The sequence below is a fragment of the Simochromis diagramma genome, unplaced genomic scaffold (assembly GCF_900408965.1).
Source record: "Simochromis diagramma unplaced genomic scaffold, fSimDia1.1 OVJJ01000386.1, whole genome shotgun sequence".
NCBI lineage: Eukaryota > Metazoa > Chordata > Actinopteri > Cichliformes > Cichlidae > Simochromis > Simochromis diagramma.
The window spans coordinates 543029-561367 of record NW_024387210.1 but is presented as its reverse complement, the minus strand read 5'-3'; the positions used below and the strand labels follow the sequence as shown (position 1 = coordinate 561367).

At 38.5% G+C, this 18339-nt stretch overlaps 1 protein-coding gene across 3 annotated transcripts in view; it reads right to left on the bottom strand.

Annotated features, from left to right (window-relative positions):
* Positions 1-377: 377 nt before the first annotated feature.
* The window catches only part of LOC120746460 (adhesion G-protein coupled receptor G7-like), a 34734-nt gene continuing 16772 nt past the window's right edge, over positions 378-18339 (bottom strand). For 2 of the 3 annotated variants that reach the window (XM_040051869.1, XM_040051870.1), the window contains exons 7-15: positions 13997-14110; positions 13626-13816; positions 10664-10816; positions 10425-10537; positions 9431-9789; positions 6003-6084; positions 5560-5718; positions 4962-5121; positions 378-4254 (exon numbers count right to left, since the gene is read on the bottom strand). In XM_040051869.1, coding sequence (XP_039907803.1) covers positions 4045-4254; positions 4962-5121; positions 5560-5718; positions 6003-6084; positions 9431-9789; positions 10425-10537; positions 10664-10816; positions 13626-13816; positions 13997-14110 — 1541 coding nt within the window. In that variant the 3' untranslated portion in view covers positions 378-4044. The remainder of the gene's footprint in view (positions 4255-4961; positions 5122-5559; positions 5719-6002; positions 6085-9430; positions 9790-10424; positions 10538-10663; positions 10817-13625; positions 13817-13996; positions 14111-18339) is intronic. The other variant, XM_040051868.1, reaches the window with a different exon arrangement.

The window sequence follows — 18339 nt, the reverse complement described above, 5'->3', positions numbered from 1 at the left end:
AAGATAAACTCTCGATATTTCATAAAGCGCCTTTGAATTTTCCTCCAGAGCACGAGTGTTAGTCAGAATTCTACACGGATTATTTATTCACAGCACCATTCGTACAAACTGTCCTGTCATAAGAAACATAAGAAATTGGGTTTCTTATGTATTTTGATGGTGGATTGGCTGCAGCTGGTTTGGTGTTTCCAACTCTGAGAATCCACAACAAACAGAAAGTGAGAGCCAAACAGTGAGTCAGTGGGAACCCCTCTGAGTCTTGAGACTTTCCCACACCAATGAGTCATGATAGGACTCAGCTGGTCCAGAACTAGGGAATCTCCTTCACCAAACATCGTCAAAGGACCAGCACACAAGACACACCCAAATGTGTTTCCAGCTTATTTGTCTTTGTCATCAGCTGTCGATGGATGCTGCCAGGCTGTTACCATGGTCATCCTGTTGGATGACGCATGTGGGTGAATCTTACTTGGGTTGCAACATAGGAGTTTTACCTAATCAGAGATGAATAACAGCTTAAGTAATTAAACCTTTTAGTCAGATGACACCACTGGGACCAATGATCATTTATCTGATTCAGATCCATTTGTTTAAGTTTTATTCTTTTCAAAGTTGGGCAAAGAGAATGAGGTAAAGAGGTCTTGTTGTTTCTCTTAACTTGTTGGACAGCTTTTGGTGCACAACCCTTCAGAGACCTGAGGATGACTCAGATTCTACAATAAGGGAGAAAGGATGATAAAACACTATTGTTTCTGCTGTCCTGGTTAAACAGGAAACATTTGTACTCATGTGGTTCCAAATGGAACATTAGTCCATCTTTTTTACATCACATTGTGATGAATATCCACTCAATAGAAAAGTGATGTCCTTCAAAGACCCTTCATTGTCACTAGTGTATGGTGTAATGCAGCATGTTAGGGTTCTTGTTGTTCTCTCAAACCTGTTTGGGTACTGCAGCTCAGCACTGATTAAAAAATGCAAACAAAAGTCATTATAAAGCAGGTAAATAGAAGGAAATACATACGGTCATTAAACCAAAAGCTAGAACAGCATGTCCTCTGTAAAAAGCCACCTTCATATGACTCTGTAGGCTGTTTTGTTATGGTCAGAAATTCATTAACCAATCACGTTCATCCAGGATTGTGGGACCAAAAAAATTGTGCGGAGACGAAAAACAGCAACATGTTTGCTAGATTTTGGCAACATTAAAAAAGACAAATAATAACCAGTAACTTTAATAAGACATTTTGATTTAGATATTGGCTCCCAAAAACTTTGTTATTGCTGGTTAGGTCACCAGATTGATGGGTTTCTATATTTCTACCTATCTACCTAACAGGCAGTAGGTCCTTCTGTCCAACTCATTGAGATCTGGGCTATATTCTTGTTTTTGTGGTATCAAGTAGGATTACATTAGTAGCAAATGCTGCTTTTAATGCAGCATATCCACAGCCTAACATGTTCTCTTTTTTTTTTCTGGACATATGCATGACAAAAACCACCATGGTCAAAGCAACCACACTGCAAACAACCAGTTACCCATCAACAATGAGAATGACCAGCCAGGTACTTGACATATGATTCTTCTAAAACTGACTAACACTCCCTTCTTGTTGTAGCCCTGCTCTTCAACAATGCCCTCTCTAAAAAAACCAAAAACAAACAAAGATAAACAAGTGTTTTGCGTAATGTCGCAATCTATAGTCACATTTTGAGTGTCACCCCTAGTGGTTGTCTGAGAAATTGTGTGGTGATTGGACTTGTTTTTCTATATTTTTTTTCTGCTTGAGCACTCAGTGCTTGGGATTGTATATGTTGTGCTTTATGGAACATGCTACATTCATTTATTGATACAAGAACATTTACCTATTCTTTTTCTACTTAGTGCTTTCTATCTAATATTCACACTCCAGTGGATGCATCAGAGAGCAACTTGCCTACAATTAGTAGATAATTAGTAGATAAGCTACTTTGGTTGCCTGGAGCTCAGGAGGTAATGTAAAATGTACCCTTTTGTCATGACCTCTGTGATGCATAACTCTGATAACTGTAAAGCTTTCTCTACTTGTTTAGCTTTTCTTAACAGAGTCATTTCTACCTTATTTCAGCCCTTCTTCCAGAACAAAATGAGAAGTTGGTGAGGGTGATCTTTGCTTATGCAGCTTGCTAGTGCTTCTGGAAAAGCCCAGAACCAATTGTAACGGTAATCAAACAAAATCTTTACTGATATATACTGAGGAGTCATTAAGGGGAGGTCATCAAATTTCATTTTTGTACAGCAAAGAGTCAAAAACTGAGCTGTCTGAGATATTTAATCTTGTGAAGAGGCCAGTTTTTAAATGGGTGAAGATATTTTCCTTAACTCAACCAAAACAGTGAATGAAATTAAAATTAAAATGCTCCAGATTACAACTGGACTTGTAGACTCATGAGTCTTTTCACATGGTAAGAAAGAAATTATGATTGTTTAGTTGGAAAACTTTGTTTCAGTTCTTCAGATGGTACTAATTCTTTTATCAAATGTCTGTTGACAACTTTGCAAAGACACCTTTCTTATTTTGTTAAATCTCTTTGGCTTGTTTTAAGTTTCCTCTACTTCTTCATGAATCTGGGAACTGTTAAGTGGTTTTTAATGCGTTTTGTGGAAAGCTAAGGAAAGTTGAATTATGAGGAATCAATTGGTGACTTTTCAAGAAGAAATAATAGGAACCCTTACTCTTTTTGCCTTCATTATGACACCACAGAGCCTTTTTAATTAAATTTGAAGGACTCTTTAATTCCTCCCAAAATGATTTATCAGAGGTGACTCTGGATCAGCTGCAGCCACTCTGATGGATGAACAGCTGCTGCTTCTTCCTGGAAACCTGTTGTTTCCCCACATGTTGGATGTTTTATAATCTTCAGCCCTGGAAACAGTTTTCATAACTGCATCTGAATTTATGGAGTATTATTCATCTTTAAAGTACTATTCCACCATTTTTGTGCTCATCTCCACACATTTCTTCAATCGTTGTAAATATTAAAGCTGTATCTTAACATAAGGTTTGCATCAGGATTCAGCCTCCTGAACTTTCAGCACTGAGTTGCAGCTTTCCTCAGACTGAGGGTCCACACTGTAAGTGTAGGCAGGAGAACACTAATGACTGATAATAAAACATGGACATGTGGTTGTTAAAGCCTTTAAAGACCCTCATCAGCCTTTTCAAACAGAAAGGCTCTTGTTTCAGAAACACAGACTGGACATGGACTTTGCATATGTTTTAGTTCTTAATCTTCCATTTTTATTTAGCTGAATAGAAATGTTGGAATTGCTGATGCTGATTTAGACATAAAACTTCACACAAATTAAAATAATGCAGAACACACTGAAACAAACAGTAAGAGATGACGCAACCAAAGCAAAGATCAAGCATATACAAAAAAAGGGGGGAAATTAACAGTAATAAGGAATGTGAAATGGTTCCCTACTGCTGTCTGTTTGAGAGCAAACTGTGTGGAAGTTGGGTGCCCTCTAGTGGATCAGTGACGGCAGACACATACACAGGTTTAAATATCCAATGAATGTGTTACAGTATCAGCTACTGATAGCAAACATCAAGCTGTTAAACTGATGCAGATGTACACAGATGAACAATGTTTAAAAATAAAGCAAAAATAATGATTCAATTGCATTTTCTGCGTTAAGCTTTGAACACTGAAAAATTAGGTTAGTGGTTTCACTTTGTTGCCACAAGTGAAAGTAAAAGTCAGTAAAAGTTATTTTATTTTATTTGTTTTTGTTTTAAAAGACGAAAGATTATGGGAATCTTCCACGTCACTTTATAAATCATGAAATCATAAAACATTGATAATTGCAATAAAAAAACAAAATTAAATCACTATTTTTTAGTAACAACTGTCTATCCTTCACATCACCTTTGAGGAATTTTGGCCGACTTAAAGTCTGGACTTTGAACCATTGCAACAGCTTGATTTACTGTTGTAGATTTTCTGCTGGACTTAGGATCTCTGTCCTGTTGCATGAAAAAAAATCCTCCTCAGGTCCTACAGGGTTTTGCTGGTGGTCACTTCGATGTCACTCAGATCCTTGTAGGTCTTTGATTGGTTCATATTGCAGTTCTTCCACTTTCTCTGCAGATTGTACTGTCTGCTGTTGAGCGGGATGTTGACTGAGGAAATGTACTGCATGGACCGTGAAATTGTGGCTCTGAAAGCCCGTTTTCGGGCTGTGAAGAGAATGAAAATCTGTAAACCCTAAAAGACAGAATGTGAAGATGATGAGGATGGTGGAATTCTTAAATTCTTTTAGCTTTTTCATTTTTACTTGATAAGAATAAATATAAAAATAAACAAAAGTTCCACACTTCTTGTAGAACTTGAACCACTTTGCTTCTGTCATAGTTTATTTTTGAAATATATCTGTTTTATTTTTTGGAGTATTTTGACTTTTAAAAAACTACTGTTATTCTTTTTTACAAAATATATTAAGATGTTTTCAGAATATTACATTTAATAAAATCAGCCTTTTCTTATAATACATTTTATCAACTTCAGATTGCCTAATGTTACATTAGCACTAAAGAAGAAGAACAGTTGGACATCCCACTGCAACAAAAATGGTTGCCTCCATGTGCAGTAAATCCGTGTGCAGTTGCGTTGCCTTTGAAATTGCTGCTTTGAAGATGGGGACCAGATTTGCAGCAACTCACAGTCAGTTGCTAACTTCAAAGAAACTCTGATGTGTCAGGACCGATCATCAACCTATTGCTATTTAGGGGATCAAGTTGGCACTATATATATTTCTAAAAAAAAAATTCCTGTGGAAGAAACAAGTTTAAAGAAACTTTCAACAATTACCTCTCGTTTGTTTTGTTTTTTGTTTTTTTGTAATTTATGTGTTTATCGGAAGTCTGAGAAGCTCATGAAACCTCAGTTCTAAAATATGGTGGAAGGAGTCATACCTGTGTGGTCGTACAGATGCAGAACAAAATGCTGAAGAACTGGTATGCTTTTCCTGAATTAAGGAGAGTGAAATATCCCAGAGTCCAGGACAGACCGAGTAACACCGCCAGAGACAAACTGATGAGGAACCTACTCCTTAAAGACGACTTCTTGTTGCTGCTGTAAAAACAGAAAGAGTTAAAACCCAAATTGAAGCATGGCAGAAATGATTCATCTGTGGAAGTTTTTACATCATGCCTATTAAGATGCAGTTAATGCATTAATATACATTTTCTGAAAACAAAAATGGAACATTATAGTGGTATTGTTTACAAACATTTAAAAACATTTCTTTTCCTTAAAATTGTGTATTCATGTATTTCTTCAATGTTACTATTTTGACAAAATATTGAAAATATCAACTTAATATGAAAGTAAAAAAAACTTTGTGTCATGTTTTTTTAAACAATTAAAAAAAAACAACTATTTGCAAATTTTGTATTTCATGAGTTTATACTCAAAAGCCCACTAATATTCTGACTTTTTCTTTCTTCATGGAATCATTTGTAATTAGCTTGAAGTCAGCAGTGAGAGGACGACAGCAGCGTTAGATGTTACCTGGTCAGTCTGGTATCAACTTTGCACGTGGCCATGGAGGTGAGAACCAACAGGACGATGTTGTAAATCAGGATCAGACCGATAGGAAGAAGGAAAGCCCAAAACATTGGCTTCCCAAAGTTGAACTGTTGCTTCTTATCCAACGCTGCCAGCCAACAACTGCAATGAGAGGATAAAAGAAGCATTAAGAAAAATACTTTTTGTCTATGTTGATCAAAACTTTATAAATACTTTATAATTGAAGATGTAAAATTTTAGTACTCTGGTATGCTAACGCCACATCACACCTCAACAATAAACTGTTCTATAAATTAAACTGTGATGTGGCAAATTTCATAGAAATGTCAAAAACATTTGGACAAGGCAATGACTGAACTGGTAATCAAAGCACATATTAAATAGATAAATAATAAATAGAATTGATCACAGCAATGATTACCCACAATTCCTCTTGTCTGTATCCCAGAGGATTGTCCACCCTGTAGCTCACCGCCAGTGTGATGACCATGAAACAGCCTGGCACTCCTAACAGAACACAATAAATCAAAACAGCAGTTGAAATAGATTTAAAATTCAACATTTTAAGTGGGCTAGATATTAAAGTCAACATTTTTACTCACGTTTTTTTTTTTTTTTTTTTTAATAAATGTATTACTTTTTCATTATTTTTATGTAAATATTGAAAAAAGAACTTTAACTTTTATTTGGGGTGTTTTGATTGGATTTGATTTTTTTTATTTATTTTATTTTATTTTATTTTATTGCATGTCTTGTTTGGTATTTTAGCAATCAGAATTATTTTCTAAAGGCTAAGAAAGATGCCCACGGATTTATTGTACCAAGTGGATCATTCTAGCTTTGCCGTATTGGTCCACTTGATTTACCTTTGTTATTGGTTTATTATTATTATTATTATTTCATTTTACTTTAAGTTATTACAGATGGGACAGACATGACTGGGGGATAGGAAAGGGAGAAAGAAAGAAAGAAAGGGAGGGAAAGAAAAACAGAGGGGAAGAGGGACAGTGAGAGAAGACATTAAAAAAATCTGCTGGATCACCTGTTGAAAGAAAAAAAATAAACAAACAAGCAAAAACAGAGCAACACAATAGGGAGACTACAGAAATAACCTAGATAAGTGTAACTAACAGTAAATACTAAATATTGAATGTTATTGAGCAGCACCAAGTGCATGACAGCACACGCTGTGCTTTGAGGTAGCAGCCAAGAAAGAAATAGTTTGTTTCTGTGAGCACCCGTGTCAACACCTGTGTGCATGAGCGCGCTTGTATTCAAAAGGTTTCTCCATGTAACAATCTGTAGGGAGTGCATCACCACGTGTTATGGCAACAGCACCGCTTACAACCGCAAAGCTCTCCAGAGAGTGGTGCGGTGTGCGGAAGGGATAATTGGAGGTGAGCTTCCCTCCCTCCAGGACAGGAAGCGGTGCCTGAGGAAAGTGGGGAGGATCATCAAAGACTCCAGTCACCCCAGCCATAAGCTGCTCAAACTACTTCCATCAGGCAGGGGGTAATGCAGTATCCGGTCCTGAACCAGCAGACTGACAGACAGCTTTTTCCATCAGGCCATCAGACTGTTGAACACTTCATAGACACCTCACCTTCACTTACCTGAACTCCATTATGCACATCATACTGTAGACCACTTATTTTGCACATTTCCAACAACCGACCTCTGTTTATGTTTATTTCTATTTAATGATATATATATGTATACACACACATACGCGCGCACACACACACACACACGTATATATACATATTTAGCATACATATTCATATTCTGCTCGTTCTTATGTTATTGTATTGCATTTTGCACACCTCTGTTGCTTGTGAAGCTTACACACAAGAATTTCACTCACATTTGTTGTACCAGTGTACCTGCAAATGTGATGTGACAATAAAAGTGATTTGATTTGATTTGTACACACACTCCCCAAACACACTCTACCCCAGGTCCAGGTACCATTGCCATCAAAAGGGCAATCCACCCCTAGACCCATAAGACTTTACCCTTTTCCCTGGGGTGAAGACAGGCAGACCACCATCTGTCCTGCAGCAGAGTGTTTGCTTTTAAAATCAGTTTTGTTTTGGTTAGCTTCAAGAGTAGGTTTACTATGTTTTGGTTTAGGATTTATCACTGGAAAATGTTTCATCTCACTTCAGTTTTTATTTTGAATTATTAAACATAGATGTTATTTGTCAGTGCCAAATTTAAGACTCTTAGATAAGTCAAATAAGGATTCGGGTACAGGAAGATTGTGATAGACTGTCTGAAGCAGTTAGAACAAGACAATGCTATTGAATGGACCTCATAACACAGGCTATACCCAGGGGAATCTACACCAAGTCTGTATGGTTTACCGAAGATACATAAACAGGATGCACCTTTAAGACCAATTGTATGATCAACTCGGTCACCTATAACATCTCTAAGTTTTTGGCCTCGATCCTCAACCCGCTGGTAGGCAACTCTGAACACCACATCCAGAACACCTTGGATTTTGTTGAGAAGGTGAGAGATGTCATTATGGAGGCAGATGAAACGATGGTCTCGTATGATGTTACATCTCTCTTCACTTGCATCCCAGTCACTGAAGCGTTGGCGATAGTTCGTAGGAGATTACAGGATGACCCCAACCTCAGCAACAGGACCGCTCTCAGCATCGACCAAGTGTGTTTGATTTTGAAACTGTGTCTTCATTCCACCTACTTCACATACAAGGGTCAATTCTACGGGCAGAAACATGGGTGTGCCATGGGTTCCCCAGTGGAAAAGAGGGCTTTGTTATTCTACGCTGGAACACCACCAAGCCATTGGTTCAGATATGTAGATGACACCTGGGTGAAAAACAAATTTCAGGATGTACCACATTTCACAGATCACATTAACTTAGTGGACCGACACATCAAATTCACCAGGGAGGATATGAAAAGTGGCAGGCTAGCCTCCTTAGACTGTGAGATTTCCATCAGTAATGAGGGGCATCTAAAAGCTGATGTGTACCGTAAACCTATGTATACGGATCAGTATTTAAGATTTGACTCTCATCATCCACTGGAGCATAAACTGGGTGTCATCAGGATGCTACAACACAGCGCGAACACCATCCCCACTGACACAGCGGCCAGGGAAGCAGAAGAACACCACATCAAGAAGGCCCTGAGTAAATGTGGTTATCCCAGCTGGACTTTTGTCAAAGCTGGGAAGGCGCCTAAAGAAAGCTCCAGCCGAACCAGGAGAGAAGGACAACCGCTGCCTAAGCGAAAAAGCCTGTAGTGATCCCGTATGTGTCAGGAGTATCAGAACAGTTGAGTCGCATTTTTTCCAAACACCATGTCTCTGTTGCTTTTAAACCAAAACACGCTGCACCAAAAATTGGTCCACACCAAGAATCCACACCGAGGTCCCCCAACACAAAAAGAGTAACACTGTGTACGCTGTTAAGTGCCAGGAGGATTGCCAGGATTTATACGTCGGGAAAACCAAACAACCTCTGGCAAAGTGGATGGCACAACACAAAAGAGTTACCTCATCAGGCCAGGACTCTGCAGTCTATTTACACCTACAGGCCAGTGGACACTGTTTTTTCCTCAATAGTTTTTTGTCTGATTTTAGATCAATTGTGTTAATACAGTATGTCAAAATGAAACATAACTGTAAATTCAGACACGCGAGGTTGTGCTGAAAAGAATGATACCAAACAAGGCAAAGCAAATCGTTTTTAAAGGTGAAATGTAGAGGTAAAATTTAAAGTAGTCAAAAACAGCCAATTATACCCTTGTTGCTTTAATGCATTTTTAAAAATATTTCAAATTTGGCATTTTTGTTTTCTTTCAGAATGTCCTACCCCATCCCAGAGTCACACTCAGTGGAGTCCAGTGTGTTGGCAGGCTGCGGCGCATTGACCGGACCAGCAGCACCAGTTGAGTGCTGTATACACTGTTCCACATGAAGGTGGCCATCAGGAGGAAGTGCAGCAGAGCTGCTACAGCCGTACACGAGCCACGGTCCGGTTCTATGTGTTCATCAGAATTCAGGAGGTCGTTGGTCAAATCATCACCCTGCACCTTAGTGTCATTCTGTCTGCTGGAGTTTTGGACTCCAGAGAGGAAGGTGATGATGAAGGCCAGCAGGCTTAGGTATATGCACAGCAGAGCCAGCTTTGAATTCAGGTTACTTTGCTGCCCATGAGTATTCCTGAAGAAGCTACAGAGAGAAAAAAACAACAACGTTTTAATATTTTTAAACTTTTGTATTTCTAAAAGGAAAACACGAAAAAGAAAAAGAAAAATGTAAGCCCATTTGTAAAGCCCGTACAGTCAACAAAATCATTTGGTTTTAAGCACATCTTTTTGCTTTAAATGTAATGAAAAATATTTCTTATTATAGATATTTTTCTCTATATATAACTTATTTCTTTGATATTAAGGCTTAAAATCAATCAAACATGTTTTTCTTTTTAGCTGATAATATAATTCTTTTCATACTTAAACAAACTAACCTTAAACAATAAAAAATTATTGATTACTACTGGTTTTCAGGTCTTACAAATGGGAAAACATACTCCAATTATCCCTCCCAAAATTCTCCTGAATTTAAAATACTGCTTTTACTACAAACTCTACAGACACCAGTTTTACCAGTTTAGGACTTTAATTAGTCAGATAAAATAAGAAAATAATCAATCCTTATTGTTATTATAATTATACTGTTTGTTGGATCCAAGCAAGTTTCAGTTTGTGAAATAACAACTAGAAGTGATGAGTGGTAAATGTGATGAGAGAATTTAAATGCAACATAATTTAAAGTCATTTCTAATCTGTGAAGTAACCCAAACTTACTTTTCTTTAATGTGATAAATGATCGTCACAACCAGACCCAGAATAGAAAGAGAAAGTCCCACAATGGAGATCACATCCAGAGCTTTCGCATACTCGTAGTTCTCTCTGTATGACTGAAAAACAAACAGGATTTAATCATGCCATAAAATATAGATAGTTTACATTTGGAGCTAGTTCATGACCAAGGTTAAGCAAGCTGCAGCCTTATAGCTGTGAACCTGTAAACTTGTGATACTCACCCAGAGAGCAGCAAAGTTGGTGGTGTGGTTACAGAAACATCTCATGAGTCCATCTGAAGTGTTTCCTTTAGAGCAGCCGCTGGTGCTCCAGTCCTTCTGAATGTAGTTCCAGAAAACACAGGAGAAGTCGTACAGAGACGTCCCATTGATGTCCTAAAACAGAAGCACACAGGTTTAGAAATCTACAACTTTGATTTACAAAGTGTCTATTCTGGGTTTGTTTGTAACAATCATCTATCACATTATTCAAATTCAATTCAAAAGTGAGCTAAATCTGAGTAACGCCAGGGGGAAGCAAAGCTCAAGCCAATGCACACTGGTCAAGAGACTATGAAAATATGACAGGAAACAGAGACCCAGAATCCAGACACACAGCTTGATGCAGGGAAGGACGTAAACGCATAAAGCGATAACACTAACATGAGACTCACTTAACACTAGTGATGGCCAACAATTCTCTTTGGTGACATCTGGTGGCCAAAAATATGGAGAGTAGCTTGAATCTACAACTAATAATGAACTTCTTCATTATGATTTCCCACTCTACAGAACTGAGCCAATAGCTTCTGTTTAAAATCATGTGACAGTTCTGTCAGATATCAGGTTGATGTGATTTGAAAATGTAGTTTTTAGTAAAAAAATAATGTTATGTCTGTGTTAATAGTAAATCACTGTGATGAATGATCCTTACTTTTTTAAACATGTGCTATGGCGTGTTCCTTTTTTTTTTGGATTGCTTGATGTTTTTTTACTAATAATATCTATCTATCTATCTATCGAGAGAGAGAGAGATAACAATGTACAACACAATGGATTGGGATTATGCTTGTGCTGAGCTGTGCCCCTTCCTCCACGTGATTATGTAATAAACCAGCGGACAGGCATGTTTATATATATAATATACTATAACTTCTATAATTATAACTAGGGCTGGGTATCGTCACTGATTTCTAGAATCGATTCGTTTCCGATTCACAAGGTCCCGAATCGATTCGATCCACGATTCGATTCAATTCGATTCAATTCAATTAGATTTGAATCTGGGAAATTTTGACAGTCAGAAATATTATAATTCAGATCAGTACATTTACATATTTTTGTATCTATAAAAAGGAAGCTGACACACGCATGACTTTATCAAAGGTGTGAGCATCACAGCAGATGCCTTTGTGTCAAAATAGCTGAAGATAAAACACAGAAAAACATGAAGGTGGTTTTCCTGGCCTGGGATTTTATAAAAATATTCTGCAGTACATCAAAAATGCAAGAAAACCATTAATCAACATATGAACGTTACATCTGACGTTACAGCGGTTTTATTAGAGACACAGCTAAGCGTTTTGCATTTTGCATAATTTTAAAAAGTTTACATTTCTTCAGTATTGAACAGCAGAAATTAGGTTTTCTTTTCGGAAGTATGTAAAACGAAAAAAAAACAAAAAAAAAAAAAAAACAGCGGCCAACAGCGCTGCAAACAACGGTAGTCTTGTGATAGCAAGCAAGCAAATAATGAAGAAAACAGCTTTTTATACGGGAAACTGTTCTTGAACTACAGAGAGAGAGAGAGAGAGAGAGAGAGCGCTGTGCATGAAGTGTGATTTTATTGTGGTGGAAGCAAAACAGTAAAAGTCAGAGAGAATTCATGACGATGTTTATGTGAAGCGTAGTTTGGATCTTCTTTTGCTGCTGGTTTGGTCAATATTGTTTGGAGAGAGAAAACTAACAGCTTTAGAATCAGCGAAAAAAGGGCGTAAACACAAAGCGCGGACCCACCAACAGATCAGAATCAGCGAGCTGTCGGCTTTCAGCCCCGACCGTGTCCGTGCCGTCAGCTGAGAAAGGCGACATCTCACTGATTCTGATCCGCGGGTCCGCGCTGTGTGTTTACGTCTTTGTGCAGAATCTGTGTACCTGCTCTCATTCGAAATTTTGTGATCTTTCACCTGAGATTCTGGCATTTCGGGCAAAATAAATTTATATTAAAAAAATCAATTCAGGATTTTAATGAATCGATTTCACGTTATCCAAGCCAGATTTTAATCGATAAAACGATTGTAAAAACCCACCCCTAATTATAACTATATATATGTATAGTGTATTTCTTATATACATTTTTGACCTGGGAGCAGAATTGCTGATGAACTACTTTTTGTTTAGGAATAAGCAGAGTGTCCTCTCTTCCCAGCTCCATGTCTCTTATTATGTCACACACGTTTGCTCTCTCACACAAATCACCAAAATACAGCACAAATCGCACCAATGATTCAGTTCCTTAAATTGAATCAGGTTGTCACGGTCACTGTGTACCCGGCTGGTTGTGCCAATAAACTGATTGCTTGTATTTAAACTACTATAAATAAGTTGTTGGTCTATAATATCTGAAAATGTCAAATGCATCCCTCATGAATTATATCAAGTCATATTGAACCACCAACAACATTCCTGTCACAAGGCAGAAGCTACAGTCAGTTTTGGCAGTGACTTTATTATATCCTTTATTTATACAGTTAAATGAAATGTCTTCTTTAAGAGCAGAAAAAAATGCAACAAATAAAACAATAGTTTTGTAAACATATTTTAAGTGGCCAAAAAGGACCAGATTGTGTTACCTACATGTAGGTAACACAGAGTTATAAAGATACTTGAAAAACAGGTAATTGTATATATAACCCCTTTGTAAATCCTAAGTTAAGAACAAACTCAAACTACTGGATCAAAGACCATGAAAAATGTTTTGTTTTTAATGTGAGACAATGACAGTGCTTGAAGTGAAAAAAAAAAAAAAAAACACAACTTATTTCATGTATAAGGAAGTTATGTGGTTTAGAAACACACATTTGGACTTAAAGCAATCCTCCTGAGATACCCAGGAAATACCAAACTCATAGCTAGAGAAAAAAAAAAACAGTAGTCAATAAATGTTGTCACACTTTAATTATCATAGAAATACTGAATTTCTTACTATTGGCCTGAATAGCATCTCCACATGTTGTGGCACCATGTTGGGTTCCTGCCCTCTGACGCTCGCTGACAGGACCCTGATGGTGGCCCGTCGCCTCATGTAGAGTTTTGAACGGAAGAAACGATCGTTCTGATAGAGAACGAAACCCAGAGAGAGGTTTGGATCTGTCTGACGGCCTCTGACACCTTCGCCTAATATAAGAGAAAGAAATCCACTGTAGTTAGTAAAAACTAGTTGAAATTTGAAGCTTTTTACTAATAACAAACTAAAACAGCTCTCTTATAAATACCCCTTACTAATACAATGAGCTTCTTCAAAAGTTCTGTTGTTCTCTCCCAGGAATGCAGTAAGTGGAAATGCAGAAAACTCACCTTTTGGGAATTGTATGTAAATAAGGGCATCAGCTACGAAACCGTTTCCCACGACAACCTGTGTTGCGTTTGTGTTCAGCTGAATTCTGTTGGCTATAAAACTGTCAGAGTCCCCTGTTGCAAAACAAAAAACTGAGCTGTTAGTGATCACATAAAATCAATTTTAAAATTCCAAATGTAAGCTTTAAACCAACAAAATACTATTGTAGTAGTTGTAAAAGGTGTAGTGAAAGGTTTAGGTGTACTAGGAATTGTTGAGGAAGTAGTATCAGAAGTGTATGTAATAGTATTCAGCCACAGCAAAGAATACCTAAATACTAACTAATAAAAACTAAAACATTCCAAACACAATGAGTTCACGAAAGGACTATAATCTCAAAATGCTGGGTCACAGACCCAGACCCCCGACACCACCGTGCACATAATTCCTCAAGGCGATCCTTCACTTCTCATGTGCTTTCACTAGCACCATCTAAACCCTCCCTCCTTGACACAGTTATTCAAGACAGCTCTCAAAGGTGACTTGTGGTTCTGACAACATCAAAAATGGCATTATCATCTTCTATGAGGTTCAGCCGCTTGGCGGAATTGTATGTCAGGGGCTGGGTCTGTGACCCAGCAGTTTTGAATTTGTTTTCTATTTCTATATCTTATGTTCTTGTGTTGCCACTATTAGTTAAGATTAGTTGAGTTTTTTTCTAGTTTTACTTCTTCTATAACTCCTGATTTATAAGTCTTTTCTTGTCTTCAGTGTCAATATGTCATGTGTTTCTTGTCTGCATACTCCATGTTGTCAAGTTTGTGTGCCATGTTTAAGTCTCTCATTGTTTCTTGTTTTATTTTTATAAGGTCTCATGATCATTGTGTTTAGTTTTGCTTCCCCTGTGGTGTCACTATGTTCACTCTAATCAGCTGTTTTCACTTCCCTTGTTTCCACTTCCCTCATTACCCTTTGGTGTATTTAGCCCTTTGTCCTCCTTTGCTCAGTGTCAGGTCATCTGTTCTGTTTTGCGCCATGTCTCCATGTTACAGGTATCTTTGTATCCACATGAAGTTTCATGTTTAGGGTTTTATGTTTATTTTTAGCTTTCCCGGTTATTGTTTAGTCTCGTCTTTGTTTGCCTTGTGCATTGCTTTGTATTTCTCCATCAGCCATATTAAACATCTCGCTTTTTGTTAATTCAAGTTTTGATCCACGTTCCTTTGTTTCTGCATTTGGCTCCACTATTCACAATACATACAGTCTGCTTCTGCATACTGTGACATTATACTTGGCTCTCTGCCAGTTTTGTGGGTTATCTTTATGGAAAGAGGTTCTCCTCTAATCAGTCTTTCAGTTTAACCAACGCTTCCAAAACTGCTTACAAACTCATGTGTTCGCTTCAGAAATCGACACAGTAGTTATGGCTAACTTACCCAAAGTTAATTAACCAGCTAGGCACCCCCTCTCCATCTTCTACTCAAACACAAGTTCATGTAAGCATTTACGAGCTGTCAAGCCATTACCTCATGTCTTAAAATCCCTGCATGGGTCACTGTCAGAGCTTCAGTTCAGAGTCAAGCCACGTCGCTACCTGATCAAGGGTTACCCTCGATCATCTATCAAGGTCTTTTGTTGTCCGGAATATCCTTTGATCTCTTCTCTTGCCATTTATTTCTAATTTTCCAAGCTCATCCACTCTACTCTATGGAATTCTCAATCACCTTATTGAGGCCATGGGCTACTTATCTTCGCTAGCCTGCCTACCGGTTAGTGCAGATATCTTTAGACCTTCATAACACAGTTACTACTACAGGGTGGGCCATTTAGATGGATACACCATAATAAAATGGGAATGGTTGGTCATATTAAAGTCCTGTTTGTGGCACATTAGTATATGTGAGGGGGCAAACTCCTCAAGATGGTTGGTGACCATGGTGGTCATTTAGAAGTCGGCCATCTTGGATACAACTTTTGTTTTTACAATAGGAAGAGGGCCATGTCACACATCAAACTTATTGGTAATGTCACAAGAAAAACAATGGTGTGCTTGGTTTCAACGTAACTTTATTCTTTCATGAGTTATTTACAAGTTTCTCTTTGTTCTAAGCCATTGACATGTCGAAGAGGTTAACACGTGAGGAGTGGATCAAAATTGTGTTGATATCTGGTGAACGCAGTAACCGGGTCATTGCAGCAGATTTCAATGCAAGACACCCTCTGAGACCACCCATCTCCCATGCTGCAGTCTGCAAACTGCTTGCTAAGTTTCGTGAAACTGGTTCAGTGTTGGATTTGCTAAAATGTGGATGCAAGAAAACTGTCACTAATGAAGAAACATCAGTAGCTGTCCTAGCTTCATTTAGCAAGAGCCCACAGCGTAGCACTCGTCGCATGTCACTGGAGAGTGGCATTAGTCGAACATCCCTTCGGCAGATATTAACTACTCACAAATGACACCCTTTCAAACTCCAGCTACTGCAGCATCTCAACGAGGATGACCCAGATCGGCGCACAGAATTTTCAGAATGGGCAAAACAAAAATTGGAACAGGACCCTCAGTTCACGCAGAAGATTTTGTTCAGTGATGAGGCAAAATTTTATGTGAATGGTGAAGTTAACAAACAAAACCACCGCTATTGGTCTGACACTAACCCACATTGGATGGATCCCTCCAAGACTGTTGGATCAACAAAAGTGATGGTATGGTGTGGTATATGGGGTACAACGTCCATTCTTCATCATTGGAGACCTCAAGGCCACTGGATATTTGAAATTGCTACATGATGATGAGTTTCCCTCTTTATGCACTGAAGCTGGCACGTTCCCTGAGTTTTTCCAGCAAGCTGGTGCACCACCACATTATGGGTGCCAGGTTTGAGCATTCCTAGATGAACAATTTCCTGGGAAGTGGATTGGTCATCGTGGGCCAGTTGAATGGCCCCCAAGGTCTCCCAATCGGACCCTTTAGACTTTTATCTTTGGGGTCATCTGAAGGCAATTGTCTATGGTGTGACGATACGAGATGTGCAGCACCTGAAACTACACTGTTGCTATCAGTGTGCGAAGAGTGGGAGAAGAGGGTTGCATTGACAATCCAACACAATGGGCAGCACAATGAACACATTTTATAAGTGGTCAGAAACTTGTAAATAACTCATGAAAGAATAAAGTTACGTTGAAACCAAGCACACCATTGTTTTTCTTGTGACATTACCAATAAGTTTGATGTGTGACATGGCCCTCTTCCTATTGAAAAAACAAAAGTTGTATCCAAGATGGCCGACTTCTAAATGGCCACCATGGTCACCAACCATCTTGAGGAGTTTGCCCCCTCACATATACTAATGTGCCACAAACAGGACTTTAATATGACCAACCATTCCCATTTTATTACGGTGTATTCATATAAATGGCCCACCCTGTACTTCTAAGGGATGCCTTCTTTGGGATCTGACACACCAAAAGCTGGCACCAGTTCCCTTCAGGGCTTTCCCCAAGCCGCAGCTCATTCATGTTTAAGCCATTTGCCTATATGTACTTATTATACTTATGCTTTCAACTCTAACATGAAGAAGTTGGCCCAGCTAGTGAATTGGAGATAAATTATGTGAATTTCAGGAGCAGCACCACGCCTCGAAACATGCCCCTTCCAGTTGTTATCTATATATGACCACCCAGTTCTACAAGCTGTTCGTTCTCATTTCCATACCTTACCCTCCCTGACCTTTTTCCATTCTTTCACTTCTTCACTTCTCAGTAGTACATCAAGATCTGCCAGGCCTGGGAGCCACCACCCATCCCCTCAAAACCTTTCTTCAAACTGCAGCTCATTCATGTTTAAGCCATTTACATTTATCTACTAAAAAAAAATGTTGCCAAACCTAAAGTGAGGATGTGTGTCAAGCTAGTCAATTGAGACATTTGATCTCAGTAAGTCACACGATAGGGTGGGGCAAGGTCTCACAATGGGTTCATCCAGAACCTTGGCTGATAATGACCCACACCCATTTTCATAACTTGGCAAATGTCAGTAAGCAGATGATCGAAATTGGATTAAGCGACAGTTCCATTAGTGCTTAAATCTGCAACTCTCCACCAACTGGTCTTAGAACTGTTGTTTCAAGGTATGAAACTGGGTGTGGCTCAGGCGATTAGAGGATCATCAGGGGGTCCTTTTTGTCCCTCTGCGGGGGGATATTCCCACTAGGTTTAAATCTGGGACTCCCCACCATTTGACCTTAGAACTGAAGAAGCTTCTCGGATGAGAGGTGAAACGTCTTCAAGCAACTTAAAGAAGTCCAGACGCTTTTCTTTGCAAGCTCCTTTGACTACAATGACCTGGATGACTGAGAACCTTCAC